This window comes from Harmonia axyridis, chromosome 6 (genome assembly GCF_914767665.1).
Source record: "Harmonia axyridis chromosome 6, icHarAxyr1.1, whole genome shotgun sequence".
Classification (NCBI taxonomy): domain Eukaryota; kingdom Metazoa; phylum Arthropoda; class Insecta; order Coleoptera; family Coccinellidae; genus Harmonia; species Harmonia axyridis.
Window position 1 is genome coordinate 39,235,752 of NC_059506.1, and position 27,379 is coordinate 39,263,130.

The following is a 27,379-nucleotide window of genomic DNA, read 5'->3' on the forward strand; positions in this document are numbered from 1 at the left end:
CAGAACTCTGGTTAAGCTGAACACCAAAGCACCAGGTGATCTCTCAAAAAATCTGAAACAAAATCGAATCATTGCATCTTACTAATATCAAACCATGGACAGATACGAGTAAGATGCATAGAATCCTTGGTATGTATACTGATTCGATTTTGTTTCAGACTTTTTGAGATATCCACCTGTTGCTTTGATGTTCTGCTTTACCAGAGTTCTGTAAGGTGGCACTCTTCAGAAATTTTCGAATTCCCGCTATCTACCTGGATCCGTTTAGAAATGAAATTCTCATTTTAGACTTTACAAACTTTCACAATAAATTACAATTCAGTTCCTATCGAATTTTTAATGAAATGAATGGAATATAATGACAGAGTATAGAAGATTGTTACGAGCATAGAATATAAATTATTATTGTTCTTTATTCAAAAGTCACGAGAGCCGAAAGAAATGTCAAATATAAACGATGTATGCGCCATTTGAAACAGACGCGATCCCTCAAAATCAAGTACGTATAAATCATACCATGCGTAAAGGATATTTTATTGCATGATTCATCCTACTTAATATTCAATATATCAAATTTAACGTATGAACTATATTTCTCATGATATCTGAATGAATCTGATCGTGATATAATATATTTTCGAAACTAAAAAACTATTACTTTCATAAAAAAGACAAAACTTTATGTTTTAGCTCAGCATTGAAAGCCTTTGGAAAAAATTAGTGTGAGCCACTAGATTGCTATGGAAAAAGTGTGTCTACAATGTTTTTATTTATAGTACAAACAGGATCAAAGTTAATGTTAAAAATGCCAGAATTTCAATTTAAGCCTATCACTCGAAAACAAAAAAGATAGAGGTATGCAGTGTGCCATTCAAAATTTCTCGATCTCTCAGAGTTAAAATGTTCAGGAATTACCAATTTTGCCCACCGAAAAGGGTCGACAGTATAAATTATCTTTTTCAAATCTTATTCATCTGATTTTTATAGCATAGAAGAGAGGAATAGTATCTCCTGTTTTGGAGTCAAGTTTAAGATAGAACTGATAATTTTTTGACAAGCAGAGAATATATGATCTATCAAGACATGTTTGATTTCATTTATAGCGAAAATAACGCAAGACGTTTCTTGAAAGAAATATATTTTCTCAAAAAAGTATAAGGAATTGATCAATTACCTGTACTATTTTGTCATAGTCGACAATATTACAACAGAAACTGTAAAGTGTAGGGTATATTAAAAAAAAAAAGAAACAGTTTTATTAAATCAATTTTATTTCATGAAATAGCTTCAAGGTACAAAATACAAAACACAAATAATACAATTGAGAAATTATTCATCTAGACAGGAAAGGAAAGATCACAGGATATAGGTCTGGAAGATACAGTGGACAGGAAAGGTAGTAGAACCCGAAAAATCGACTCTCCCACCCTAGAACGTCTCCATTCTTGAATTCTAGTTTTCCTCGTTCGAAAAATTCAATAACACCCATTGCTCTCTCCTAAATTTCCTCGCAACTGGCGTTCCCAACCTCGCCATTAATCCCACTAACCTGTCAAAAGGGTCCCATCCGTCATTTTGACAGTTGAACGCGGTCGGAAATCGTCCTAGAGTCGAGGAATCCATCTTGCGCGCCTCCGTCTAGGTTCATACGGAACCCGAGACGAAGAAAAACGGTTTTTCAACCCGTTACCCGCGACGCGAACAATATTCTCCACCTTTTATGCTGCCGCTCGGGTGAAATACGACTCCCAATTATGGGTCGTGTAAGGCGCTTGTTTTCGGGCCGGTAAAGTAGACGTTTACGTTGCCGGCCGTGGCCAGGAAGGAGGGCTAGTCGTAAATCATCCCCTTGGTAAGTTGATATTTTCATGGGGGGTGAATTGATACGTTACAGGCGTAGGGCGATCTTGATAGACGGCGGCTCAAAAATTGACTTTGTATTCGCGATATTTGATAATTTCAATATGAATATAATGGCTAGCTTCTATTGTCATTAACAAGATGTAACTTCTTCTTCTGAGCACAAATTGCTAGCGTTTTTTCCTTATTAGTTCACTCAAATACAATAGCAAGCTATTGTGAAGGTTTTTGTCCAAAAATACAAGGCATGAGGTTTGTTACTTTCGATATTCTATGCAAATATAATGCAAAAAACCTTTCCCTTATCGCCCAGAAGAAGAGAAGCTAGAGCTTTTCTTCTAGTTGTCATTGAACACCAAGTTACTCCTGACACTCTTCCACAAAAACAGCTTAAAGAAACAGAAATGAACGAATGACGATGAAAACTGTAAAATAGCTTTTATTATATCCCAAAATAAAATCTAAAAGTGTCAAATCAGGAGAACTCGCAGACAACTACTCATACCGTGGTACTCATACCTCACCATAACTACAAACAAAACACTTAGATCTCGACCATCTCTTGAAGAGACAATAACTGCAACAGTGAAGATCGATGTAAATCTAGAACGACTGCACTTTAGATGGCACCGATACCGACCGAATCCTATCCCACTCCTCCGCATCTCAGACATCTTTTCGATTGCAGGGAGATGCGCAAGCACGAATACAAGATCCCGGAACAGGAGGATTTCATATGTAGCAACAGCTCAGGTATGCACACCTGTATCAACCTGATGCCCTATACCTTGGACGGCACCAAGTGCAACCTGACCTACGAGGAGAAGATGCTGATACCCGAGTACAGGAACAACGAAAGCCTGTGCATCAACTGGCATTTCTACTACACCGAGTGCATGGTGACCGGCACGAATCCGTTCAAAGGGACTATATCCTTCGACAACATAGGGCTGGCGTGGGTGTCCATCTTTTTGGTAAGTGCAAAAGTATAATGCTGAAGGCTTTCGCCAAATGAAGAATTTGTCTTGCACAGGTCATTTCTCTAGAGGGATGGACGGAGATAATGTACTACGTCCAAGACGGCCACAGTTTCTGGGACTGGATATACTTTGTCCTGCTCATTGTCGTGAGTACCCCCAGGGTTCTATTCCGTTCCCCTCGAATATCACCGGTATTCCTCTTCCAGATCGGCTCTTTCTTCATGATCAACCTCTGCCTGGTCGTCATAGCTACCCAGTTCTCCGAAACGAAGAAGAGGGAGATGGAGCGCATGCGCCTGGAGCGTGCGCGCTTCCAGAGCAGCAGCACCTTGGCCTCGTCGACTAACAACAGCGAGCCGACCAGCTGTTACGCAGAAATAGTGAAATACATAGCCCACTTGTGGCGTAGGACGAAGAGAAAGGTCTTCAAGAAGATAAGATTGTGGAGAATGAGAAGGGATCAGGGGAAAGAGCAGAAAATAGTGGTAGGAGAGACTATAAGGCTGAATTCTGTGAAGAAACACCATTCGAATTGTTACAAGGTGAAGCAGTTGGTAAGTTCATTCAAAAAATTTTTACTAAATCTATATAAAACCTACCAAGACATAATCATAGACTATCTGAGGATATAATAATAAAATGAAATCATCGACTAAATATTATTGTTGATATTAATTTGTTGTTATGTTATTACCTTATTTAATGTATCTTTGAATATTCGATAAGTGCTTCAGTATATGAATAATTTATTAATACAATTTATTCAGTTTTGAAAATCATTATATAGGTACTTTTCTTTCAAAAAAATAAAAAAGAATTTTGACAAAACAACCCTTCACCATCAACGACAAAAAAGACTATGCTGAATCAAGATAATTTGAAAAAATTTTTGTATTTATTTAGTTTGATCACAAAAGATCTCTAGTTTTTCTAGGACACTAAGAAATTTTATTATTACACTGAATTTAGAATATTATCAGAAGGAAATTATATGGAAAATCTATGAATTTAACAATTTGTTTTTTCCTTGACTACTAATTTTAACGAGTGAAGGTTATTTTGATGTCATCACTGTTTGAATAAAACCCGATTAGGAAGTATTTGTTCACTTACTCAACAGCATTTTCAGAACCCCGGGTTTTTTCAACATGAAGATTTTCTTTACACATCTTAACTATACTTTTCCCAATGATTCATGATTTCATCTTGATTCTAAATCCATTTTATGGTTTCATTCACATGCCCCAGACAAATACAGGATATACTGGAAGAAAAATATACAAAGTATAACTTTCAGTATGTTTATTATCATCTTATTTTAAACATAAAATTTTAAAGTTATCAAAATCATAAATTTATTTGAATTGGCGTTATGATTTATAATAAAACAAAGGAATATCACTCAATGAGACTACTCTATATGCACAAAAAGTCTGGGATGAAACAACAGCAAAACATTCAAAATACCATAGATCGATATAACCAGCTCCACATATCAAGACATCAATATCATGCCCATTCACTCTGTGTTCGAAACTTGTATTAATGTCTTGATAATGGATTTCTTATGATGCTATCGTATCCATGATACTCTATTTGATCGTACATGAACTTTCTATGGACCCTACACTCCAAGCCACACTTCTGAGAGTTACATTTATTACATTCAAAAAAACATCCGGGACATTCCTCATTCAGGCAATCACAAAGATCCAAACCGCTAGATATGTGAATGCCATGTTCATCGTACAATGCACCTGGTGGTTTACGAACATTGCTTGGAGGGTTTATTTTTCTATTGAGCTTCTTACGCTCTCTAGCACTAGTTTCAGGGTTAAAATTACCTAGAAACTTGTCTGCTTCGAGTTTTTTTGTAAGAGAATCTTTAGCTAATGCAGCTTGCCTTCTAGTAGTATAAACCGATGGTTGAATTGAAGTAGTGGATTTTTTCGCTGTTGCTACAGACCTAGTATCTTTGCGTCTAGAACGAATATCTTCATCGCTGCTGGTGGAAGTTGTATCAGAAAAGGAACTCATATTCGTTCTTGTAAAAATATAATCAATCGTTGCAATAGGTATTTATTTATGCCGAATTTTCTAACCTCGCACCACAGAACATCTACTTTTCCAGAACATAGAAATATTAACGAACGAACTAAGAATGGCGGAGGAATGACGTGAACATGATTGAGTTCCGTAAAGCGAACGTATTTCAACATGAATCGCGAGTTTGCGCGAGATCTACCGGCGCATGACAGCGACGATGATCGATACCTTACGAATTTCAAATTTTTAGGCGAAGGAAATTGAATTGTTCTAATTTCTAGTATTTTTCGATATTTTGTTCTGTAATTAATTATTTTTTATAATTTCAGATTCAACAATCTAGTGTATCAACAAATCGAACAGCATCTAGAACTAGCTCGATATGTCTTCATGAATATCCAGTGAAGGAAAATAAAGATAATAAAAATAATGGTGAAGATTATGAACTACCGACAGGTTCAAGAAGCAATGAGGTAGAATATTGATTATATTATTATAAAATAATGGAATAAATTTCTTATATATTTACCATTTTATTCCATTTTAGAGTTCTACTAATCTTCTGGCACCTTCGATCCCTCTTAACAATAGGAGGAGGTCTTCGGTTATGTTTAGTGATGTTATTTTAAGGCATGGAGAGAATTCTTCCCCTCCCAGTTCAAGTGCCAATCTTCTTTCTGTAAATATCGACAGAAAAAACGTTTGTCAGAGCGAGAAAACTACTCAAACAGGTATAGTTCAAAATTATAGGGTAATATGCCCCAACAATTTTACATTAAATGCATAATAAATATATAGAGAATATAGTTTAAATTGTTTTCTTGTGAGTTTTAGGGGATGGAGACATATGGCAAGTCGCACCTATCCAAAATTCTCAAATGCAAATACAGAATCAACAGCAGACAACGCAAGAATGTTGCAACATTATGAATGGTGAGCCTTTGACATGCCAAGAGTTATTGGCTTTAGTTGGAGGTATGAACGCAGCGCTACCCACAGGACCTATTGTCCTGGATACTTTCTTCAGTTCGTTAAGCAATGGCAAGTTGGATAAACCTCTTAAACACAATATATACTTACGATCATTCCTCAATGGTTGTTGCTACATAATTATTTCAGTGGTTTCCTCTCAAACTAAGTTGTAAACATGAACAATTTTTTCAGGCACCAACCGACAAAAATCCATAGAGGAATCCACATACTCCACTCAATTTCCAGAAGAAGATTATTCATGCTGCCAGGATTTATGGCATTGTGAGGCAGAGTACAGAAACGAGACGAGATCTAGATGTTACATCTGCTCGTGCATGATCATCAAGGGCACCTTCAAACTTGCCAGACTTTTTCGAGAACAGATCAAAGCCTTTGTAGAATGGAAGTACTTCCAGCAAGGTATTCTGTTAGCTATTTTGATCAACACACTTTCCATGGGAATAGAGTATCATGAGCAGCCAGAGATATTAACTCATGTAGTGGAAGTCAGTAACATAATATTTTCGGCGATTTTCGCTGTCGAAATGCTATTGAAGATTATTGCGGAAGGACCGTTCGGATACATTTCGAACGGATTTAACGTTTTTGACGGTGTAATTGTAATATTGAGGTAAGTTTTTCATAATAAATGATAATATCTAGTGATATTTTAAAAAACATTTGAAATCTAAAATGGAAACTGATTTCATCTCATCTATGCACGGAACATAGAATACTTTATTATGAATAGAACGGAACAAGTTCTTTGAAACATTTCTACTCGAACTGTTCAGAGAGAGAACATCTATTATTTATTAGACCGATTCTGCAGCTTTTCCGAAAATAACAATGCTTGATTGAATATACCTGTTCTCGTTCTTTGAGAGAACTGAATTGGATCAGCTCTGAATTGGCCTGTTGCGTTTGAAAGAACTGAATCGAGCTGTTTTGCCGTTCTTTGAAAGAACTGAATCGGACTGTTCTTAGTTTAAAAGCAAAACAGGTTTTAAGCTGTTGCGAGAAGAACAGTAAATGAATCGTTAGATACAAGGGTCAATCATTAATATCGAACTGTTTCATTTGTTCCGTAGGAAGGAAATTGAGAATGAGAAATAAAAATATAATTCCGGATTCGAAAATTACATGAGATGAGTTTTATATCCTATTTTGAATTGCAATTATAGAATTGAAAATTGATCGTTATTTAAATTTTTTTCAAAAATACACATTTCCCAAATATATTTTTTGTATGTGTTCGTTTTAAGTTTAAATTTCAATTGATCATTGTTTTTCTCATAATTTTCAATATTTTCTGCTGAAATCCTGGGATTTCACCTGTTCTTTAACAACTCTACCTGTTATTCTATCTTAATTCTAAGGAAACGAAATTGATATGTTGCAGATTCTCTGTGATTCATTGCATTTTTTTACAGCGCTATCGAAATCTGCCAAAAGTTCATGGGAGAATCCCACATGGACTCGGGTTTGTCTGTCCTTAGGACATTCAGACTATTGAGGATTCTGAAGTTGGTGAGATTCATGCCAAATCTGAGACGCCAACTATTTGTCATGTTGAGAACTATGGATAATGTAGCGATTTTTTTCTCATTGCTCATTCTATTTATTTTCATATTTAGGTAAGTTTAGATATGGCTGTTTTCAATTTTATTTTAAGCTGTATAATAAGATAAAATATCAAATTATTGAGAAATGTTAAGCTTTTTATGCAATTCAGAAGATGTTTCTTTCTATTTGGTTCAGTATTTCCTGATTTTTTGGCATTGGGGTTCGAAATTTCTGTGAACGGGGTGGCAATTGATTTCTATTTTCTTGTGGGTGATACTGAATTGAATATGTTTTTTTTTTACGTGCATTTATTTTGATTTCGAATCGATGTTAGATCTATACGTCTTTTTACATATCACTATACTCTATCCAACACTATCCTATTTTTAACTCTCTAACATCAGAATACATAAGAATCTATCGAAAAAGTTGCGAGATCACTAGATTTATTACTACCCGCTGGAAAATGTTGAGTTTCAAATTATTTCGCGACTTTTCCGACAGAATCTTCTTCCAATATATGTGTAAAGGCACAAACTCCATAAACCAGCACAAATTACGACGACCAAGTCACTGTGGACCAACATTTCAATGCAAAAACACAGAAAAGAAACATTCAAACGAAATATTCAAAGTCCAGACGAAGACCACTCACAAAATTTACTCAACAAAAGAAGATGTCCAAATTTTGATTCGAGGATATTGGGCTACAAAATTTATATGACTGCTGTTTCGATCGTTCAAAAGATTTACGAACTGTTCTTTCGGAATAGAATTGAAAATTGTGAATTCCTAGAAATCTGCTGTCAGAGGAGCAGTGGCGTCGAAACTTGAATACATTTTTTCATAAAAACATAAACTATTTCTTCGTTGAATTTTTAACAAGAGTCTGCATTGGAACTAACAAAAAAAAAAGTGAGAAGTTGAATATGGGTACTAAGAGGTGGTGTTTTGGGATGTTCTAGTATACTTGGCATGAACATATTCGGTTGCAAATTCTGCGAAGAGAATGGCAGAGACGAGCACGGCAAATGTTTACTGATAGATGACGACAATAGAGATAGGAAAAATTTCGATTCTTTGCTGTGGGCACTCGTTACAGTCTTTCAGGTATAACCTACTTGATTTAATGCATATATTCAAACTATTTCTGTCACTAGTCAATGTTGGAAAATCCGGAAAACGATATATTAAGAATTGTTAGACTTTACAACCCCTCACTGGAAAAAAATATATCGCTTTTCGGTTTTCTCCCTCAAAAGAATCAGATAAGTGTGCGTTTTTTCGAAAATTCGAGACAGACCCGACTCGATCATCAGGAAGGAAGGTAGGTTGCCATGTTGCCGTTTTTAGCATGATTCTTTCTCACATTTCTGACTATTATTCACTTCTCTACTCTTCACACTAACCCAGCATGTGTCTGCATGTTTTTGTGTGCTTTGTCGTTTTGTTTTCCACTTATTTTTTTGTGACGTCCTAATCAATTGTCACCCCTGCAATAATTATAAACACGGCGGCACACCCAGCAAACCGGCACATCAAAATCCACTGGCAGCACTCCCATACTCAAGAAAAAACTACCCCACCAAGAAACGGTGCCTTTGTATAAAAAAAAATATCGATTGATTCAGTCCTATAAGAATTCTATAGATGGCCAAACTTGGATTTTCAAACAGACATCAGTGATACACAAGGCGTACTTTTTTATGATGTTGGTACATATCTGAAGTAAATATGCCTATGCCAATCTTCAAAGACCTCAAGATATTATGAAACAATACTTGGGAAAATATACATACATTATAAAAAAGTATTATTCGTCAAATGAATTGTTTTCGAAGAAACCAAGTTACGTTGCCACACTGTACTGTGCAGTAGCAAAGGATCTTGTTCCCCCAAACCAAAATTTGTTGTTTTACTTTCTTCGCGTTGATTGAAGTCCCACTTTGAACTGTTCCAACAATGCATGAACAAACACAGTGTGATACCTTGATGTGTGCTTCTTGGATACCTGGGTTTGCTTCTGAACCCCTTTTTTTGTGTCACCTAACAATACAAGACAACCATATATCTAGAACTAGAGAAAGAACCCATTCATCATAAACAGTTCTTTGAGTTCGTACGGCAGAAAAAAAAAGTAGAACAAACTCAAGAAAGTAGTTACAATTAACAGCGTTCGATAGTACTTAGAGAAATCCAGAGATTTACGATTTACCAAAAATTACCTTTCCGAGCACTACATTGTCACAGTTAAACAACCTATTTACAATGTTACATGCCTAAGATTCAATCACCTTTTTGGATTTTCCGAACAGCATACTGGGAATGTACCTTTTCGGTGGTAAGTTTTGCAATTACAAAGACATACAAGGTCACCAACGCGAGTGTACTTGCGAAATGATCGTTTCCAAGGACGAGAGATGCCACTGCGACCGGAAACACTTCAACAACTTCCTCTGGGCTACGGTAACAGTCTTCCAAGTGAGAAACCTTTTTCTATTTATCAATCCGCTCAGATTCCACTAGTTTTAACAAAGGACAAAATCTGCGAGAAATCCAGTCACGCAGATTTTGATCCTTCCCGGCCTTCTTTGCAGCCCGATCTTAACCCTATGGATTTTTCTAGATTTTGACGCAGGAAGACTGGAACCTCGTCCTATCGAACGGTATGGCTAAGACGTCACATTGGGCAGCGTTGTATTTCGTAGCCCTCATGACGTTCGGCAACTACGTATTATTCAACCTGTTGGTAGCCATTTTGGTTGAGGGATTCAGCGCGGAGAGAAACGAGAGGAGAGAGAGGGAACAGAGGGAACTGGCGAGGAGAAAAATGTCCAGTATTCTGGAGGCCAGCCTCAGGAGTAGCTCCGACGAGAGCAACAAGAGTTTGACGAGTTCCAGTGGTAGCTATCTCCAAGTGAGTATCGACGTTGATCCCCAGTCTAGTAGTTTCACTTGTTATTTCGTTGTAGGACTCGAAGAACTGTTGGAGGTCGGCAGAAGAGTTGAGAAAATACAAGGATGTTAAAGACGAGAGGTCCATCATAGGTTTGAGCCACTGCGACTGCAGAGATAGGACCTACGACAACGCCTGCTTCACTCTAGACCCCAAGTGCAACATACAGAAGGAATCCATGTTGAGGCATCCTGGCAGACAACAAGTTAGTTGGTAGATAGAACATCCCGAAAGATTTTATTATCAAACTTTTACGTTCCAGACCTCACCGCCTATCATAACTCATACAGCTGCCACTCCTGAAGATTCACCAGTTACCAACCCAGAGGACTTTCCCGAATTCAGGTATAACGTGATCGTCCCCAATGAGGAGACCCTCGAATACGACGTCAGCGCAGGAGGGATGTCGAGTAACGAATCCTCCCTAAAAACCACGGTAAGTTTCTCAAAACAGACCATTAGAAAATCTTGATTGTCATATTGATTATTTGACGTCTTGCAGTCCCTCAGCCTGCTGAAACCGCCCAGCCTGTCGCCCCCGCCGCTGACCTGCCGACACTTCGACAAATCTCAAGACGACGCCTCCCTACCGCCCCCTCTAGGCAAGATAGTGATCCACAACGAGAAGATCGGCTCCAAGACGATGACCTTCTCGGAGAAGGTCATCATACCAAGCAGCGTACCGGTGGGGTGCGCCAAGACGGACCAGAAGAACGAAAAGGGGAAGATCCAGAGGAAGTGCTCGTGGAAGCTGTCCTCCAGGCCGAGCCTGTGCAGGAAGAAGGGCCGGAACAACTCGACGGAGAGCGAAACGGTACCCTTGAACAACGGCAGGGACCACTCCCAGTGCAACGGAGGCGGAGTCAACAGAAACGTAAGCTTGGACGTCGAAGGCCATTTTTCAAGGTCTCGGATGTGGATTGTTGGGGTCGGGCAGGGGGAATCGGGTAGAAACTGGTGATTTGATCGGGTACTCATCTTGATAATAAGAAGAACATCTTCTGCACTCATTCATCGAACAGCAAATAAATTGAATGGATATTACATAAGTACATTTCATAAATTAACAGCTTCATTTGAAGACCCTTCATAATATCGTAGGCCTCCGAATAGATCCTTGTGGCATCCATCGCATCGTGTTTTTGGCGCCAAAATGTCAACCGAAGATCCCCCTACCCGATTTCAGCATTCTTACCGTCCAGACCGTTCACTCATAGTCGTCATAGATCATTTTACCGTTGTTGTTCGTAAACAGTCAGAGCATAGGTTGGTTTTTCTGCACGATCTCTTGCAGGTGAACTTGAGGAACGATTCTCTCCTCCAATCGACGATCCGTATTAAAAACGACACCCAGCGGGACGCGCCCAACAACAAAAACCTGAAGGGGATCAGTCCTCAAAATTCCATTAGATGTAGATCGAACACGTGCAGTTCTGCATCGCAAGTAACTAGATCAGTTTTTTCACTTCCACGCCGACCGGGCCAACGATTTTCCATCGAAAAATTATCCTAGATATTATTTATTTGGAACGTACCAAAGACTGAAATAAATGAATTTTTAAATTTATTTATGTTGGTTCCAGGAGTCATTGATGTTTTTTTTTTCCAAGTCCAACTGTAGTTCCTAAGCGATGCATTTTTAAACACAGTCCAGAACCTAAAACTGCCTTAAAGTTGTTTCTTTCATAAGCGAGGTGTTCGAATTGGCTGGAACCAATTTTTAGTCAATGACTCCTGAATATTGATATTGTTATTTTGATATTCCTCCTGTCCAGAGATTCGTTTGGTGTTGATAAAAAGCGAAAAATAAATAAGCCCTCCGAACCTGAATCTCTGGATGGGGAATAGGAAGAAAAAATGTTAATTTCAAGTGATATTATAAACTAGTTCTTATATTTTACATTTTGTGGCAATTGAAACGTTAGGATTGTGCATCATTCAAAAAGTGAATTTATTCTTATTATTTCTTCTACTTCTCAATGAAGCATATATTTAATATTGTAATTCATTAGTTCATGATTTCTACTTGTTTGATTTCACTTCAAAATTACCATTATCAGATGGATTGAGACGAGAAGATCTTTGGCCCGTCGGCGCATAGAAATGTAGTTGCTTTATCTGTGCTTCAGCTGCTATCCTCCACAAAACATAGCACACTATAGGCGGTAAAGATCGACGTCCCTATTCGCACGACTATAATTACTTTTAGGTTTCCGTCACCCCGACCCTAACCAGGCACAACAACCCCCTAAGCGCACCACCCCCCCTAGCAGACAAAAACGCCAAGTTCTCGCCGAACCTGGGCCGGAAGTCGAGCGTGGGGGAGCCCAAGTCGGTGAACACGCTCAACGAGAAGATAATAACGGACAGAGCGCTGCCCACCATCAAGATGGAGGACTGCTCCGCCCCCTCTGACAACCCGGACTACCCTTCGGACAGGCTGACCCAGTTTTTTCTCTACTTCGAACCCACGGCCAGCTTCATGAAGGAGAGAGAAGACTATGCGCTGTATCTGTTTCCTTCCGACAGCGGGTGGGTAACGTTGCCAGTTTGTGCCAGTAGAAAGATCTTCATGAGGCGGTGTTTCAGGTTCCGCCAATGGTGCCAGTGGTTCATAGAGCAGAAGTGGTTCGACAACGTGGTCCTGCTGTTCATCGCGCTGAACTGCATAACGCTGGCCATGGAGAGGCCGAACATACCTCCGACCAGCAAGGAGAGGGTGTTCCTATCCTCCTGCAACTACATCTTCACCGTCGTCTTCACGGCCGAGATGTTCGTTAAGGTGGTAGCGGCCGGTATGTGCTACGGTCCGAACGCCTACTTCACCTCCGGTTGGAACATAATGGACGGAGCTCTGGTCATCATCTCCATCGTAGACTTGTTGATGTCGTTCATTAGCTCTTCTAGTCCTAGAATATTCGGAATACTTAGGGTATGTCTCAATCGCTGTGTTCTCCCCCTTTACTATAAATTGGTGTTCCACAAGGGCCTATTATTGGTTTCATGTAATCCTATTATTGCAGGTATTTCGTCTCCTGAGGTCCCTACGACCTTTGCGGGTAATAAACAGAGCACCTGGTCTTAAACTGGTAGTCCAGACTCTACTGTCCTCGTTGAGGCCCATAGGAAATATTGTTCTTATATGTTGTACATTCTTCATTATTTTTGGTATTCTAGGTGTACAGGTAAGGATGGTACTAGAAGGACCTACGGTCATCATAACGTAACACCTTCTCAAAATTACAGTTATTCAAAGGAACCTTTTACCATTGCACGGGTAAGAACATACAGGGCATCCAGAACAAAACCGACTGCTTATCCAGGGATTCCACGAGGTGGGAGAACGAAAAGTACAACTTTGATGACCTGGGGCAGGCCCTAATGTCTTTGTTCGTTTTGAGCTCTAGGGACGGCTGGGTCAACATAATGTACTCGGGATTGGACGCGGTTGGTGTGGATCAACAGGTAGGCATCCTCCAACAGAGCCTTAGATAATTGATCATCCGGTATTTATCGACTTTGATTTCTAGCCAAAAACCAACTACTCCGAGTGGCGTCTCTTATACTTCATCTCTTTCATACTGCTCGTCGGATTCTTCGTGTTGAACATGTTTGTGGGAGTGGTTGTGGAGAACTTCCATAGATGTCGCGAAGAGCAGGAGAAGGAAGAGAGGGTCAGGAGAGCTGCAAAGAGGGCTTTGCAGTTGGAGAAAAGACGAAAGAGTAAGTCATAGCATTTATTCCACCTTCTTGAGGTTGACCACCACTCCCATCAATGTTCTACACCTGAAATTTCTCTTATTTTTCCCAGAAATGAACGAGCCACCCTACTACATCAATTATCCACCCTGGCGTCTCTTCATACACGGTGTGGTGACCTCCAAGTACTTCGATCTGGCCATAGCGGCAGTCATCGGTCTCAACGTGGTCACCATGGCCACCGAGCGTTTCAGGATGCCCGATTTCCAGACGCAGATCCTCAAAATCTTCAATTACTTCTTCACCTCCGTCTTCATAGTCGAGAGTTCGATGAAGCTGATAGCCCTCGGCCTGAAGCTGTACATGAAGGACAAATGGAACCAGCTGGACGTCGCCATAGTCATACTGTCGGTGGTGGGCATCGTGCTCGAGGAGCTGGGTTCCAACATCATCCCCATCAACCCGACGGTGGTGCGGGTCATGCGCGTGATGCGAATAGCGAGGGTCCTGAAGCTGCTGAAGATGGCTAAGGGCATAAGGGCCCTCCTGGACACGGTGATGCAGGCGTTGCCGCAAGTCGGCAACCTGGGCCTGCTGTTCTTCCTGCTCTTTTTCATCTTCGCCGCCCTGGGAGTGGAGCTCTTCGGCCGGCTGAGCTGCGACATTGAAGCCGAGCCGTGTCAAGGTGAGATTCGAACGATCTCTGGTTCTTCCTAAGGTCTTTATTTCCGCCGTTTTTTTTCCACAGGTCTAGGTGAGCACGCCCACTTCAAGAATTTCGGAATGGCTTTCCTCACCCTCTTCAGGGTGGCGACAGGTGACAACTGGAACGGGATCATGAAAGACACCCTCCGAGACGAGACCTGCAGTAAAGACGCAGACTGCGTCACCAACTGCTGCGTCTCCCACCTAATAGCGCCAATATTTTTCGTTGTCTTCGTGCTAATGGCCCAGTTCGTCCTGGTCAACGTCGTAGTAGCCGTAAGTTCTTTCTGATCGTTCTTCGGATTCCCGATAACTTGTCTTTCGTTTTGAAGGTACTAATGAAGCACCTGGAGGAGTCCCACAAGCATTTGGAGGAAGAACAGGACCTGGACAACCAGCTGGAGAGGGAGAAACTGGAGATGGAGGAAAAGAGGGAGCTGTGTCTGGCGTTGCAAATAGACCAAGAGAACCAACAGAAACACAAGCCGTTGACGAAGGTGAGTAAAAAATAATTGAAGACCAAAGTGAATCGTGAAAACCCTCAACAATCAAGACATTAATAGTCCATGCACTTTTAGGTTCTGTCACTACCATCAAACTTCACCTACAACCCTTCTGGAAGCAAGCCGTCCTTCGAAAGAGCCTCACCGATAGGAAGGAGACACAGCCACCACCCTTTCCTACTATCCAACGTGGACAACATAAGGAGCATCGACGAATCCGTGTCCGAAGTCCTCGACATAAGCGAATTCAAGACCAAGAAGGAAAAGAAACTGTTTGGACAGACCAGTTTGGACGAACCCTCCAAGTTCGAGAGGAAAGACAGCGTGAAGAGCGTGAAATCGGAGGTGGTGAAGTCAAGGGAGACGGACAGCAACCTCTTGAGCGTGCAGGTGGGGGAGAGACCGACGCACAAGAGGTACGGCAGCACCAAAAACCTGTTCGTGAAGCAATTTTCGATGGACATCTCGGAAGAGACGCCTTTCCTGGGATCATCAGCCCAACCGGAGACCGTCAGTCTGAACATAATGAAGTACGATTCGCAGGAATCTGTCCAGAGGATCATCGAGGAAAGGAGGAAGATGGAGGGCAAATCCAGCGAGACTGATGAGGACATCTACGACCACAATTGCGAAGAGCGCACGGGGCGCGGAGAGGGCAAGAATGATACGGAGAGCAGATGCTGAGTTGATGAAATTTATTTTTTTATATACTTTGTACATATTGTGTATATTGATTTTGGACGGCGAAGGTCAGGCGGGAATTTTTTTTTAGTTATAAAGCTCAAACTGTCGACTCTCAACTACCCTAAGCAAAAAGCTAAATCAATATTATAAGAGATAAAACTACATCGTTAAACTGAGACGAAGCATCTCAACAATACACCGAAAAACCGTTGAGGTATCCAGAATGATTGCAAAAAATCAGATCCCATCAAGTATCACATATAATTCGAATAAATCAACAAACTAAATGATTATTCAACGGCAATGAATTTTGGCGTCTCCTCGTTTGTTTTTGTAGTTTTCCCGAAAGTAGTAAAACTCAGTTACAATAACCAAAAGTTCAGCATCTCACACAAACTTAATTACGAGTAATGAGACTGTATATTCCAACTAAGGACGTATCTCAAATACATACAACAATCATATAAAAAATCTTCATAGTATGATACGTTTTACGGTTTCTCAGGAAATCAGTATTTTTTAACAAACATCACAATTGAAAGTTCAAAAACAATTTGAATGTGTTGAAAGAATTGAGAATGTAAAAAATTTCGATAGTTAAAGGTACATCTTTGTACTTACAATTTTCATTTCACTGGAGAGTTCAGAAAGTGGCAATCTTTGATAATATACAATATATAAATAGTTTCTCCCAAGTGTGTTCTCTTGTTTCCAAAGGAAATTCGCCGATCTATCTTTGAAACATATCCAGATGTGTTTTCTTGTTCTAGAGTCGTAACTACAAGGAAATTCAAAGAGAAACGTTAGATTAAATAATTCCAAGGGTGAAAAAATAGGTGTTGTTTGTAGTTTTTTCTATCTAGTTATCGATAAATTATATTTTATAGTTGAATTTTTATATTTCAGTATTCCTTATCTTTTTACCTTGAGATTTTATTCGAATTTTTTAGAATACCTATTCGCTGATACGGCAGTAAATATCTTTCTTTTCAACTTCTTTATGTATACACTGATTTGGCTTAACCATAGGCAATCCCAATCATTTTCAATTTAAATTTTAGAATTTTTAGATATATTAACTATATTCAAAAATAAGAAGAAAATCAATCATACTACAAGATAAAGGTAATATATTTTTTTTAACAAATGAAATGACAAAACCTCATGGTAGTTTTCAGGCTTCTTTTAATAAAATTAGATTGCAAAAATGAATGGATACGAAGTAGAATTGAAATATCTAGTTCTCTTTAGGAACGAATGAAAAGATGTATAGATGAACATGTTCGAATGCTTTATCTATTACATCCAATTTCAATTCGTTCGAGTAATTCCAGAGATTAGGAAATTTCTTGTGATTCAGGACAGGGCAGTATAATAGGAATAAATACTTACCGACAATCTTTGAAGCCTTTAAGACCTTCAAAACTTTTGCATTGAGATTTTTCTAAATTTGTAACAATTTCTGAATTAATTGAATTTTTCTACATGATAAATTTCCAATAGCTAGTTCATAATGGATGTATTATATTATAGTTGAATTTTTTGAAACATTGAAATACTCTTCTTTACTTCAAAATTATTGATAACTATTGAGATACAGGTGAATTCAGAAATAACTCCCAAAACCTAGACAATAGTAGATTTATTGATAATTATCAAATTTCCCCTTATTTTGATGGAATCTATACCCTTTTATCAACAATGTTACTCTTCCTGAATGATTTGATGCCAAAATATCCAATGTACTTCTATCTGTGGTGGTTCCTTAAGTAACTTTTAGAATATTGCCAAATAGTGAATTGGTTGCATTTTTTAGATGGGACGGTCTGTGATAAATTTGGTCCCAAATACTTTTTTAATCAATATAAATGTTACCGAATTATTTTCAATCGAAATGGAATTCCAAAGGTTATGAATGAAAACATGGTCACATAATAAAATGCACAACACAGTGTAGCTGAAAATGAAAAGATATAACACCAAACCATAAGAAACCACTCTGTTGGCTCTTGTATTATGCGGCCTTGTTTACATTGTGGAAAATTTGAAGATATGTAATAGAGGATACTATATTTACCTGGTGTTGAATTATTTTTACCATTTTTGTTGATAGTTGCTTTTGTAGTTAGGTTTGAAATTAGTAAATTTCTTCTACTGTGCCTTTCTGTCAAAGAACTGTTTCTTCTTTTGAATATTAGTCTATAGCTGTTGAACTGTACATTGTTGTAATTAGTATCTTTAAGATGGAATAATATTAACAATTTCTTTCGTTCTCATCAATCAAATCTCTACCAATGCCCAAATCCTAGATCAAAAGAATACAACTTAAAAGATCACCTTGTTTACCAAGGCAACAACTAAACAAACATAAGATCGTTAAAAATTTAATGTTACCTCTGTTTGAACGAGAATTTGCCCATAAAGAAATGAATGGAGGTTTATGGATTACGACCAGGAGTGGAAAGAGTTGGGTTGAGAGTTATCTTTACCAAACTGGATAGGGAAATTCCAAACTGAAATTTAATTTAAGAAACACATTTTTATTGATATTCGAGAAAGAAACATTTATAATACAATAGTTCAGTCGAAACAAAAACTGCAAACTCTAATTAAAATAATTAAAAATTTAATGTTACCTCTGTTTGAACGAGAAACTGCCCATAAAGAAATGAACGGAGGTTTATGGATTACGACCAGGAGTGGAAAGAGTTGGGTTGAGAGTTATCTTTACCAAACTGGATAGGGAAATTCCAAACTGAAATTTAATTTAAGAAACACATTTTTATTGATATTCGAGAAAAAAACATTTATATTACAATAGTTAAGTCGAAACAAAAACTGCAAACTCTAATTAAAAAAAAATCACCTTCTTTACTGCTGGTACAGATGTAGTTAGTACGATATTGGAGTATCTTCACGGTCTAGAGAGAGTGTTTGAAGCTCACCTGTTTGATGTAACTGCAAAAATCCATAACAGGCATAAGACCATTGTCTGGAGAAATGTTTTTTCGTTAATTCCTAATCTGAGAGTTAATTGAATGAAAACACCTTCAGAAAGAATCTTGACGATTCGCATTTATTCTGTATATACATCATTTTCTCTGAAAGTACTTCTGGAGGTGTTTCAAATTATTGGACAACATAAATACCTCGGCTTTAATGCTGCATCGCTGTTTCAATCAATTTAGCCACTCATTATGAAGAGAGGGGGTTAACTTAAAAAATTTATCAGATGGTGTTTTATAAATACCTCGTCGTTTTTTGCAAAATTACAGATTACTATGCGTATGCACTAGAGTGTGTATTTGACCAACTGCCATTGTCAACGGCCACTGTGTCGACTGAACACTTTTAGGCTGAAAACTCATAAACAGATCTTTCAACCATTTGCTCGCTGCTACGGTGTTGAAATATCAAAGGAGAAATAAAAGTAACGCCTACATATTATAGCATAATATCGTTAAGGATAAATAAATGATGCAATTGAAAATATGTCGGCAGTTGCTAAGACCCCATTTTTGTGTTTGGCCACTTTCTACCACTATTATTGAGCAGCCAAAAAATAACCAACATAGATGACTCTTTTATCAATAAACATGCCCAAACTGGCAAGAAAACAAATGGACACAACAGAGATCCTGTTTTTTGGAACAATGTTAAACATTTTTGTTGCTTGATTTTCCAAAAATTCCCAAACAAAATGATAAATGTTTTCCCTGTATCAATATGTGTAGTGGCCAAACTATGAAAAAAATGCAACTATAACAATTCAAAAAAGCAGTTCTGCTTCAAATCACTGTTTTATATTTTTACTAACCTGCACGGCTGAAAGAAACAACAGAATGATCAAAGTGAAAATTAGTATTAAATGTACCTTCAATGGCTTGATCTTACTGATCAAAAAAAGAAGAATTTCAGCGCCGATGATGGTGATGCCTTCGTTCTACAAAAAAAAAATTAGTTAGATCATTGAATTGTAGTAGGCAATGAAGTATTCTTACCGTGATCTCGATCTGAGCGATGTTTTTTTTCCTTTTCTCTGTCTCTTCTGTCTGAACGTTCTCTCTCTCTTCTTTGCTTGTCTTTGTCTCGATCCCTTTCCCTCTCTCTATCTTTCTCCCGCGATCTGCTCCGTTTCCTTTCATCTCTGTTCCTAAAAAAACACTTTTCAGTTCAACAAAGAATTCAAATCTTCTATAAATTTACCTATGTTCTGAACGGTTTCTCTCTCTGCTCCTCTCTCTCCTCTTATCACGATCTCTAGATACCTCATCGGGAGACCCTATCCCTCCCACCCTTCCATTCCTCCTTTCATTCTTAACTTCATAGATGAGATCTGTGAGTTCAGCAATAGCAGCCTTCAACTTGGAGAATCCAAGGTGTTGCTTTCCACTCAAGTGATCATCTAATCTTTGCTGGGCATCACCAACAATAAGGAAAGCACCACAAACTTCACACACTTCCATCTGTTTTTCCTGAGCCTGGGCGAGTTCCACACTCCAATGACTGTAAATAAACATATAAATTTAAAAAAATAATCACCGAAATTTATCTACATAGGAACAACAAAACACAAGGGAATATCTTGAAAACTTGATATGGCAGGATCTGATTAATGAACTCACCCAGATTCAATCTGTTTGTTTAAAGCATCTCTCTCATCTTTCAACTTATCACAAAGCATCATTAATCCTTGCGCTTGTTCAACTTTGCCATCTGTTCCGGCCTTCTCTGCTTCAGCCTCTAAACCATTGATACGCTCATTCAGAATGTCTATCTTTTCTTGGTTTTTGTTTGCTTGATTTGGTGCTGTTGCAGGACTTTCTGATTTACCACTTAAAGCCAAGCGATTTTTTCCTATAAACATTCTAATGAGCGAAGGATATATATATAAAACAATAATGTTACCTTTTTGTATTTTTCTTTGAACGTCATTCACCATTGTAGAACAAAATCTCACAAATTCTTCTTGATGATGTAACTTTCTCACTGGTTTAGCTTGTTCATAGAGCTTACGTACTTCTTCATCATGAACTTTAGGGCAAGCACCTAAATCGGCACGGGTGTTCACAAAGAGATCATGGGGGCAAAATTTCACTAGGAAATATGGGCAGTACTGGAAAAAACATTTTCAGTTATGAAAGTAAAAGGTCTTGATTTTTAATGAATCTATGATTTTAAAAACCTATCAACAGCTAGCTTTTGCCAGTTAATACTTACCTCTGGGTCTTCCCAGTTGGGTTCGCGTTTTTTCTCATTAGGGGCCACATTTCTGTTACGACCCATCAACTCATCCAGGAGTTGAGCTGCAGCTTGAGCTGCCATTGTACTCTTAAATTTCAGACAATAACTTTGTCATTAATTATGTAAGTTACAATGGAAATTTTCAGGCTTCACATTAGATAAATGCTCACGTATTTCCTAAAATGATAAAAGAAGCCACTCATAGAATTAATTAAAGTTAGATAGTATTTTTTTAACTCATACCTAAGCTGTAAGAAATCACACAATACAAAATTTTGACGTTTCGAAGTTCAGATCAAAAATTGTCAATTGTCAATGGTTTATACGTCAATTCATAGAACCTTCATCTATGCGACATATGTTCCTGAGAACATTAACAACCATAGATAAACTAGATTAGTTTCTCTATGTTAACAACCAACTAAAGATGAATAGAAATCTTCTTGAAATACTAGTTTTTTGACCCCAATTTTTTCATAGTGAAATCATTGCATAATATCTCTCCAATTTATATTAATAACTTTTCTTATAATGTATTTTTTATCAATTTCTTCGAGAGAAAACTAATTTTATTCTGTTGGAATTTATTTTCACATGTATTTGTACTTGACGCCTTTTCTATTTTGTGAAGTACTGATCAATTAAAAATTACAAAAAGAATACATTAACGAGAGAAGAACCTGAACTGCAAACGATGAAGAAATAAAGGAATATTTCAAGGATCAAGGGCAGAAGGAGAGGTTGGAACCTCTAGTGCACAAATGCAAATTTTGGACTATTATTTATTATTATCTTCTATGTCGTAGAATTTCCAAATTATTGGAAAATAGGTGCTTTATTAATGAAAAAAAAAATTGTACTTTTCACGGGACTGGAACCCGGTATAAGTGGTCCTATGATTAAATCACTCGGCTACAGAGACATGTGGACGATCAGCGGCACAAATGGTTGGTTTTCAGGGGGGGAAAAATCAATCAATCAAATTCATTGCCTCGTCGGGCTCGAGGAGATTCATTACCTCGAATACATTGTTGATAGGAATGTGCTGTAAAAAATATTGTATTTAGTACAATCGAAGCACACACGTTTTAGTTTGATATGAATTTTTCAAAATTTGATTCATTCATTTTTTGCCTTCAAAACGTAAAGATCGTGTTCTCCAGCTAGGAGGATCAATGATTTTAGTGCCAAATTTCTTGCAAATTACTCTTTTCGAGAATAATTTTAGACGTCGAACAGAATTCTACACATTCAAAACGTAAAAGATTAAGAAACCAAAATGTGATGGGAATAAACGAAAGTAAATGAAAAGGAATAAATCTTAGTGCAATTGGGATAGATAAAGAAGTCTGCAAGTTACCCATCAGAGAGTTTATTTCGCGTTTACAATAATTAATTGCATTATTCTAATGTTATATATTTTTCATTAGGCTTCTGCTTAGATTTGAAGTATTTAATTTCGAAGTAAAAACAAAACGCTACCCAAACAAAAACTAAGATTACATCAATTGAAATGAAACATTTTGAGAAGAGCCGCCATCGTCTTATTTTATCACATGGTTTCAAATGAAAAAGAGAAAAAGGAGAATAAAACACAACAATAATCATTCAAAGTAACACAACCTGTCAAATTTGAAATACACAAATTACTCGAAGATCACTGTTATATAAGTAAAGTAAACGAAATTACAATTATATCATCGTTAATATTGAAATAATTATGTATATACAAAAATATTTCACTAAAAAAAATATATTTATAGCTTCTGCACTCCTACCGCCTCATCGTTGCGAAAACTAAATATTACTTATTCAAAATCGCGTTTAAGAACTCGTGAAAAAGTATGAAATGAATCTCGTCCCCCCCCCGTTTTTTCAACTACATTTTTTTGAATTTTTCCCCTTTGTCAGAACATCTTCTCGAATCGATTGTGATCGTTATCGCCGAAAAATATGTACAACAGTCCGACACAATGAACACAAGAAAAAAATACTGCGAATCCCCTTTCCACAACGCATCAATCCCCATCCGGCCATCCTCCTTATAACCTACCGATTATCATCGGGAAAGATTGAAAAGAAATCTCTCAACTATCAAAAAAAATGTAGACTAGAATAATAAAAGCAAACCGCGGGAGAGAAAAATAGGACCTCGGAACTAAAAAAAAAAAAAAAATTCACAGAGGTAACTTTCGAATAAAACTCATCCGACGTAGAAGTTTGTACGTTACGTTTGAAAAAAAAAAAAAGGACAGAATAACAGACGAGGATGGTCTCATTGAAAATTACCCCTCGGTTTTTAAACCTCCCCTCCAGAAGAGACAACTTGGTATTGAACAAAAACAGGATAAAACCGAGAATTCTCATCGCAAAGAGAACAAACAGTTGGTGTTCTTCGATCATTTATAATGTTATTATATTGAGGAAAAAATTATAAATAATCATCCTGAAGAGAATCAGCTGCAAGATCTTTATCACAGTTTATAAAAAATCAATAGAAAAAATTCGTTTGTTAGCTCTACGCGATCCAACTGTTAAAATCGTCGAGACTAAGAAACTAGGACAATCTACAGAGCGTTTCGATGCTGTACCCAATTCTTCTTGGTGTGGTCGAACCTATGAGCCAGCCATTGTTGTTCCAGTAGCTTGTAGCGGTCTTCACTCAGGTACAAAGGTTTTCCCCTCCTAAAAAAAGAGTTAGAGTCAAAAATAGTCGGGCATTCGAAAATTATCGAGGCCACTCACTTTAGATCTCTGTCTTCTTCCTCGTATTCGTCAAGGTACAGAGAGCCCCATAAACAGGCCCTGTGGCCACGGATCACAACAATATAGGTGGATGTCACCACTAGGAATATGCCCGTGCCTGCCCCACACTCTAAAGTGTGGAACACTGCCTCGCAAACGTTTTGTGCCTTGCAACAGCCTTGCTTAAGACAAACAATTGCCCCGCACAAAAGGCATATACTGATTTCCTGAGGCACAGACTGGCATTGACTACAAGGTCGCTCATGGTAATACTGAAACAAAAATTTCGTTAAAATTGAAAATATTATCATATTTGGAAGATTAATTTGTGTATTAATGTCAAAAAACAGCAAATCTTAAGAGAAACTAAAGATTAACTATGTTTTACTCTGTAGGCTATTTCTTGACTGATGTCAAGAAGTAGTCATATTTTCTTTGTATTTTTGTTAACGTTTTTTGATGGAATACAATCAGTATATATCTATAGGAGAAGATTCTCCAATATAAGGGGCCTGTAGAGATCCTGATACACTTGAGAATTCGAAAAATCATTACTTGGAGAATCGGTTCTGGTTGAAGAAACCCTCCCGATTTTGGTGGCAGATTTGGTACTATTTACTTGAATATTGGGGGGGATTTCTAAAGACAGGAGTGATTTATTTTGTCGAAATTGGCCATAGACAATAACAAGGTGGTTATCCTTCTTCAAGAAACCCGCAAGGCAACTGAACAACAACTCCGTGAAAGAGGATTTTTAGCAGGTTATGTATTGATATATTGCCTAATGAGTTCTGTTTGTTCTCTGGCTTATTATGTTGGAAAATCGTTAGTTAGTTTTTGGCCTATGAATTTCGATATGATTCTTTCTTATCCTTCAATTTATTGTGGTGATTTCAATCGTCATCATTCGATGTGGTATCAGATGGAAACTATAACATTTATTGCTCCTTTTTGGTTCTTTTCTTTCTTGTTTTCAGATTTAATTATAATATATGCTTTGTCAACTTCTGTTGAAGAGGAAGGATGAGAGGATTTTATTCGGATGAAGAAGAAGCCCTTGAATATAAATGTCAGCTTATTTTGTATACCAATACATAAACCTATCACTACACCTTTACGGGGAGACAGAGTTTTTGCTGATGTTTTATCTGTTCTCTTGTATCATACGTTGAAATGTATGATGCCCCATTTACATTTCATCTGCTAATACTGAGATTCATTGACACATATGCTTCATTGTTTGAAATTAACGATTTGTATTAATCTTTCTCAAAAGAATATATATACTCTGTAGGATGATTTAGGTTAGGTTAGACTCTGAGACCCCAGAAATTATAGCATTACTACCGAGCCCAACTTATACATTAATTCACAACAAGTAGTATCTAAAATGAATTAACGGATGAAGAAAGAAAACATCAAAATGCTAAACTATCATCAAAGATTGAGACACTAAAGAAAGAAGACGAAAATAAATGATGATAATAATGATAAGTAATGACAAGGATAAAAAAAAGGGATGTATGAACTCAACCGATCGAAAAACGCAAAGCGAAACTGACAATTTCCTTAATAATGAAAAACTATACTCACTGTAAAAATTTTCTCATACTCCCTAGGCAATTGCAACAGTCTTGGTTGGTGCCACCTTATGTGCTGGTCTATCAAGAAACCCCTGGCGGCGATCTGGCTCTTCACGGCGAAGGCCTCGAGCTGTCTGCACCAGCTCTGCGGCGACGCCCTGTGCAACTTGGGCACGGAGGGCCAGTTTAGGGCGGCGGCCGCGTTGAACCTGTCCCAATCGATGGGTTCCGTGACCAGCTCCAGGTAGTAGACCAGCAGCACGAATTCGCTCTGTGCCGTCAGCACGTCGGGCAGCGGCTGTTTGTACAGGTGGTACTTCAGGAGGGTTGCAATGCGCAGGAAGGGCAGACAAAGCTTCTGTACCTGTTGAAAATCGAATTTTAGGTTGGCACTCCCGACAACTGTCAACGATTTTCTGTGCTTCGTTGAATCAGTCGAATGTTCTATGCTCACCTGTTGTTCTAAAGCGACCAAATTGACCTGAGGTTTAGAAGAACCTTCCATAGAGTCTTCTTCTATGTACAGATCGGTGTGACCGATGTAATCGTGAATCAGACCAAGGGCATCGGTGAGGTTTTTGACGTTGCCATCGCCCGAACTCATATGTTTCACACGTTCCCTCTCGGTTCTTGACAGTCCAAGAGACACTTGGGCCACTACTTGGTAGTACAGAAGATTGTAGATCATCTGCACTGTCGTTGTCAGATAGACTGGAAAGAATAATTCGAAAATAAGGGCCATTTTATGGGTTTCTTATGGAAGATTCTTAAGTATGTATTAGAGTAAAAAATACTCACTTTGATCCAGATGCAAGGGAAGGAGCAAGACGAATTGCAACAGTAGAGCGATCGGATCTCTAAGCATGAGTGGCACTTCTCTCTCGATATTGGCCAAAGCGTTCACCGTGTTCTGATTGGGCAAGCCGCATAACTGCTCGAAAGTTGTCCAAGCGGCCCATTTGGCCATCCCCCTAGCTACCCTGGCGTGGAAAGCCAGTACGTGCAGGAGCGGCACTATAAAAAAAAAGAAAAAGTTAACATCCAACGATCCTGGTGTGGCACTTTTCGAACACCCTACCGATACAGTCTCTCTTTGGCAGGAGCGGATTAGGCGGTTCCTCCTGAAAAACGAGCGATCCTCCCCTCTGAATGAGTTCAACTTCGAGATTCGTTCGAGCTATGGACGTTATGAAGAGGAACAGACTGTAAGGTGAGGGCTTGTCGTTGTTCAGTTTGAAAATCGGCTTCAGTTGGGTGCAACTCGACATGTCCTCCATGGCCTTTCCTATGGCTTCGGACATATTGGAGACATTCTGAAATTTTAGGGGTTTATACGGATTCTAGAAGATATATACAGCTAGGAGGGCATCCACTTACTGGTTTTGGTACATTTTCCCTAAGGAAATCCGACAATTCGTCCAACACTTGCGACATACAGGTAGGTTTGGAACTAACCATCTGAGAACGATCTCCGAGCTGGGGAGATAAGGGCAAAACGGAGTTGGCCAACTGTCTGCACAGCGGACACAGATATTCACCCCTGCAATAACAAATTCAAATGTTAACAAACGAACTAAGCAAAAATGGATAACTAAAATAAAACGAAGTAATTCCACTATATTATTTAATTGTTAGCAACAATTGTTTCGCCACACTGTGGCTTCATCAGGCTACATTTCTGAACTGATAAGAGTACAGAGGTTTTCGGAATCTTATATAGGAGCAAAATTGACAGAAAAATATTCGAAAGGGTATCATAAATTACAAAGTTATATTGGACAATTTGCCGCCTGGGATTTCCAAACTATCGGAAGAAATTCAATAAAGGGGGATGAG

At 38.3% G+C, this 27,379-nt stretch overlaps 4 protein-coding genes across 10 annotated transcripts in view; 1 reads left to right on the plus strand and 3 right to left on the minus strand.

The window, feature by feature from the left end:
- Positions 1 to 18,236, plus strand: part of LOC123683335 (voltage-dependent T-type calcium channel subunit alpha-1G) — a 194,780-nt gene extending 176,544 nt beyond the window's left edge. Inside the window, exons 7-29 of one of the 2 annotated variants that reach the window (XM_045622310.1) lie at positions 2,549 to 2,834; positions 2,894 to 2,986; positions 3,047 to 3,394; positions 5,216 to 5,359; positions 5,434 to 5,617; positions 5,721 to 5,927; positions 6,051 to 6,489; positions 7,292 to 7,495; positions 8,390 to 8,534; positions 10,051 to 10,341; positions 10,397 to 10,585; positions 10,643 to 10,816; positions 10,883 to 11,254; positions 11,675 to 11,824; positions 12,590 to 12,912; positions 12,970 to 13,312; positions 13,404 to 13,565; positions 13,627 to 13,845; positions 13,911 to 14,103; positions 14,192 to 14,764; positions 14,828 to 15,060; positions 15,117 to 15,281; positions 15,363 to 18,236. In XM_045622310.1, the coding sequence (XP_045478266.1) occupies positions 2,549 to 2,834; positions 2,894 to 2,986; positions 3,047 to 3,394; positions 5,216 to 5,359; positions 5,434 to 5,617; positions 5,721 to 5,927; positions 6,051 to 6,489; positions 7,292 to 7,495; positions 8,390 to 8,534; positions 10,051 to 10,341; positions 10,397 to 10,585; positions 10,643 to 10,816; positions 10,883 to 11,254; positions 11,675 to 11,824; positions 12,590 to 12,912; positions 12,970 to 13,312; positions 13,404 to 13,565; positions 13,627 to 13,845; positions 13,911 to 14,103; positions 14,192 to 14,764; positions 14,828 to 15,060; positions 15,117 to 15,281; positions 15,363 to 15,971 (6,046 nt within the window). In that variant the 3' untranslated portion in view covers positions 15,972 to 18,236. Of the gene's footprint in view, positions 1 to 2,548; positions 2,835 to 2,893; positions 2,987 to 3,046; positions 3,395 to 5,215; positions 5,360 to 5,433; positions 5,618 to 5,720; positions 5,928 to 6,050; positions 6,490 to 7,291; positions 7,496 to 8,389; positions 8,535 to 9,739; positions 9,906 to 10,050; positions 10,342 to 10,396; positions 10,586 to 10,642; positions 10,817 to 10,882; positions 11,255 to 11,674; positions 11,825 to 12,589; positions 12,913 to 12,969; positions 13,313 to 13,403; positions 13,566 to 13,626; positions 13,846 to 13,910; positions 14,104 to 14,191; positions 14,765 to 14,827; positions 15,061 to 15,116; positions 15,282 to 15,362 lie in introns of both variants that reach the window. The other variant, XM_045622309.1, reaches the window with a different exon arrangement.
- LOC123683337 (ARL14 effector protein) lies at positions 4,128 to 5,009 on the minus strand. The gene has a single exon (XM_045622314.1). The coding sequence runs from the start codon at positions 4,875 to 4,877 to the stop codon at positions 4,383 to 4,385; it is 495 nt and encodes a 164-aa protein (XP_045478270.1). The 5' UTR covers positions 4,878 to 5,009; the 3' UTR covers positions 4,128 to 4,382.
- On the minus strand, positions 18,148 to 21,593 carry LOC123683336 (luc7-like protein 3). 3 transcript variants are annotated; one of them, XR_006747967.1, is made up of 11 exons: positions 21,459 to 21,593; positions 21,192 to 21,392; positions 20,880 to 21,087; positions 20,597 to 20,828; positions 20,178 to 20,477; positions 19,973 to 20,124; positions 19,846 to 19,914; positions 18,838 to 18,929; positions 18,608 to 18,726; positions 18,366 to 18,484; positions 18,148 to 18,276 (listed from the first exon to the last, which is right to left on the minus strand). XR_006747967.1 is itself a non-coding variant. In XM_045622312.1 (8 exons), exons 2-7 carry the CDS (start codon positions 21,294 to 21,296, stop codon positions 19,886 to 19,888), a joined length of 1,026 nt encoding a protein of 341 aa, XP_045478268.1. In that variant the 5' UTR covers positions 21,297 to 21,392; positions 21,459 to 21,593; the 3' UTR covers positions 18,733 to 18,929; positions 19,846 to 19,885. The 3 variants fall into 3 exon arrangements, 2 of the variants coding, with proteins under 2 accessions (XP_045478268.1, XP_045478267.1); XM_045622312.1 differs by lacking the exons at positions 18,148 to 18,276; positions 18,366 to 18,484; positions 18,608 to 18,726 and having other exon boundaries at positions 18,733 to 18,929; XM_045622311.1 differs by lacking the exons at positions 18,148 to 18,276; positions 18,366 to 18,484; positions 18,608 to 18,726 and having other exon boundaries at positions 18,733 to 19,914.
- A 443-nt stretch (positions 21,594 to 22,036) lies between these two features.
- LOC123683339 (E3 ubiquitin-protein ligase Ubr3) overlaps positions 22,037 to 27,379 on the minus strand; it is a 40,544-nt gene continuing 35,201 nt past the window's right edge. For 2 of the 4 annotated variants that reach the window (XM_045622317.1, XM_045622318.1), the window contains exons 21-27: positions 26,921 to 27,083; positions 26,622 to 26,856; positions 26,342 to 26,557; positions 25,998 to 26,254; positions 25,554 to 25,907; positions 23,961 to 24,232; positions 22,572 to 23,900 (exon numbers count right to left, since the gene is read on the minus strand). In XM_045622317.1, the coding sequence (XP_045478273.1) occupies positions 23,783 to 23,900; positions 23,961 to 24,232; positions 25,554 to 25,907; positions 25,998 to 26,254; positions 26,342 to 26,557; positions 26,622 to 26,856; positions 26,921 to 27,083 (1,615 nt within the window). In that variant the 3' untranslated portion in view covers positions 22,572 to 23,782. Of the gene's footprint in view, positions 22,261 to 22,571; positions 23,901 to 23,960; positions 24,233 to 25,553; positions 25,908 to 25,997; positions 26,255 to 26,341; positions 26,558 to 26,621; positions 26,857 to 26,920; positions 27,084 to 27,379 lie in introns of those variants that run through there. The other 2 variants (XM_045622315.1, XM_045622316.1) reach the window with 2 other exon arrangements.

Coding starts and splice junctions, on each gene's coding strand:
- LOC123683336 (XM_045622312.1), bottom strand. CDS start 21,296: ATGGCAGCTCAAGCTGCAGCTCAACTCCTGGATGAGTTGATGGGTCGT. Junction 20,125..20,177: donor AGAAACCGTTCAGAACATAG/GTAAATTTATAG, acceptor GTGTTTTTTTAG/GAACAGAGATGAAAGGAAAC. Junction 19,915..19,972: donor TCGCTCAGATCGAGATCACG/GTAAGAATACTT, acceptor TTTTTTTTGTAG/AACGAAGGCATCACCATCAT.
- LOC123683337 (XM_045622314.1), bottom strand. CDS start 4,877: ATGAGTTCCTTTTCTGATACAACTTCCACCAGCAGCGATGAAGATATT.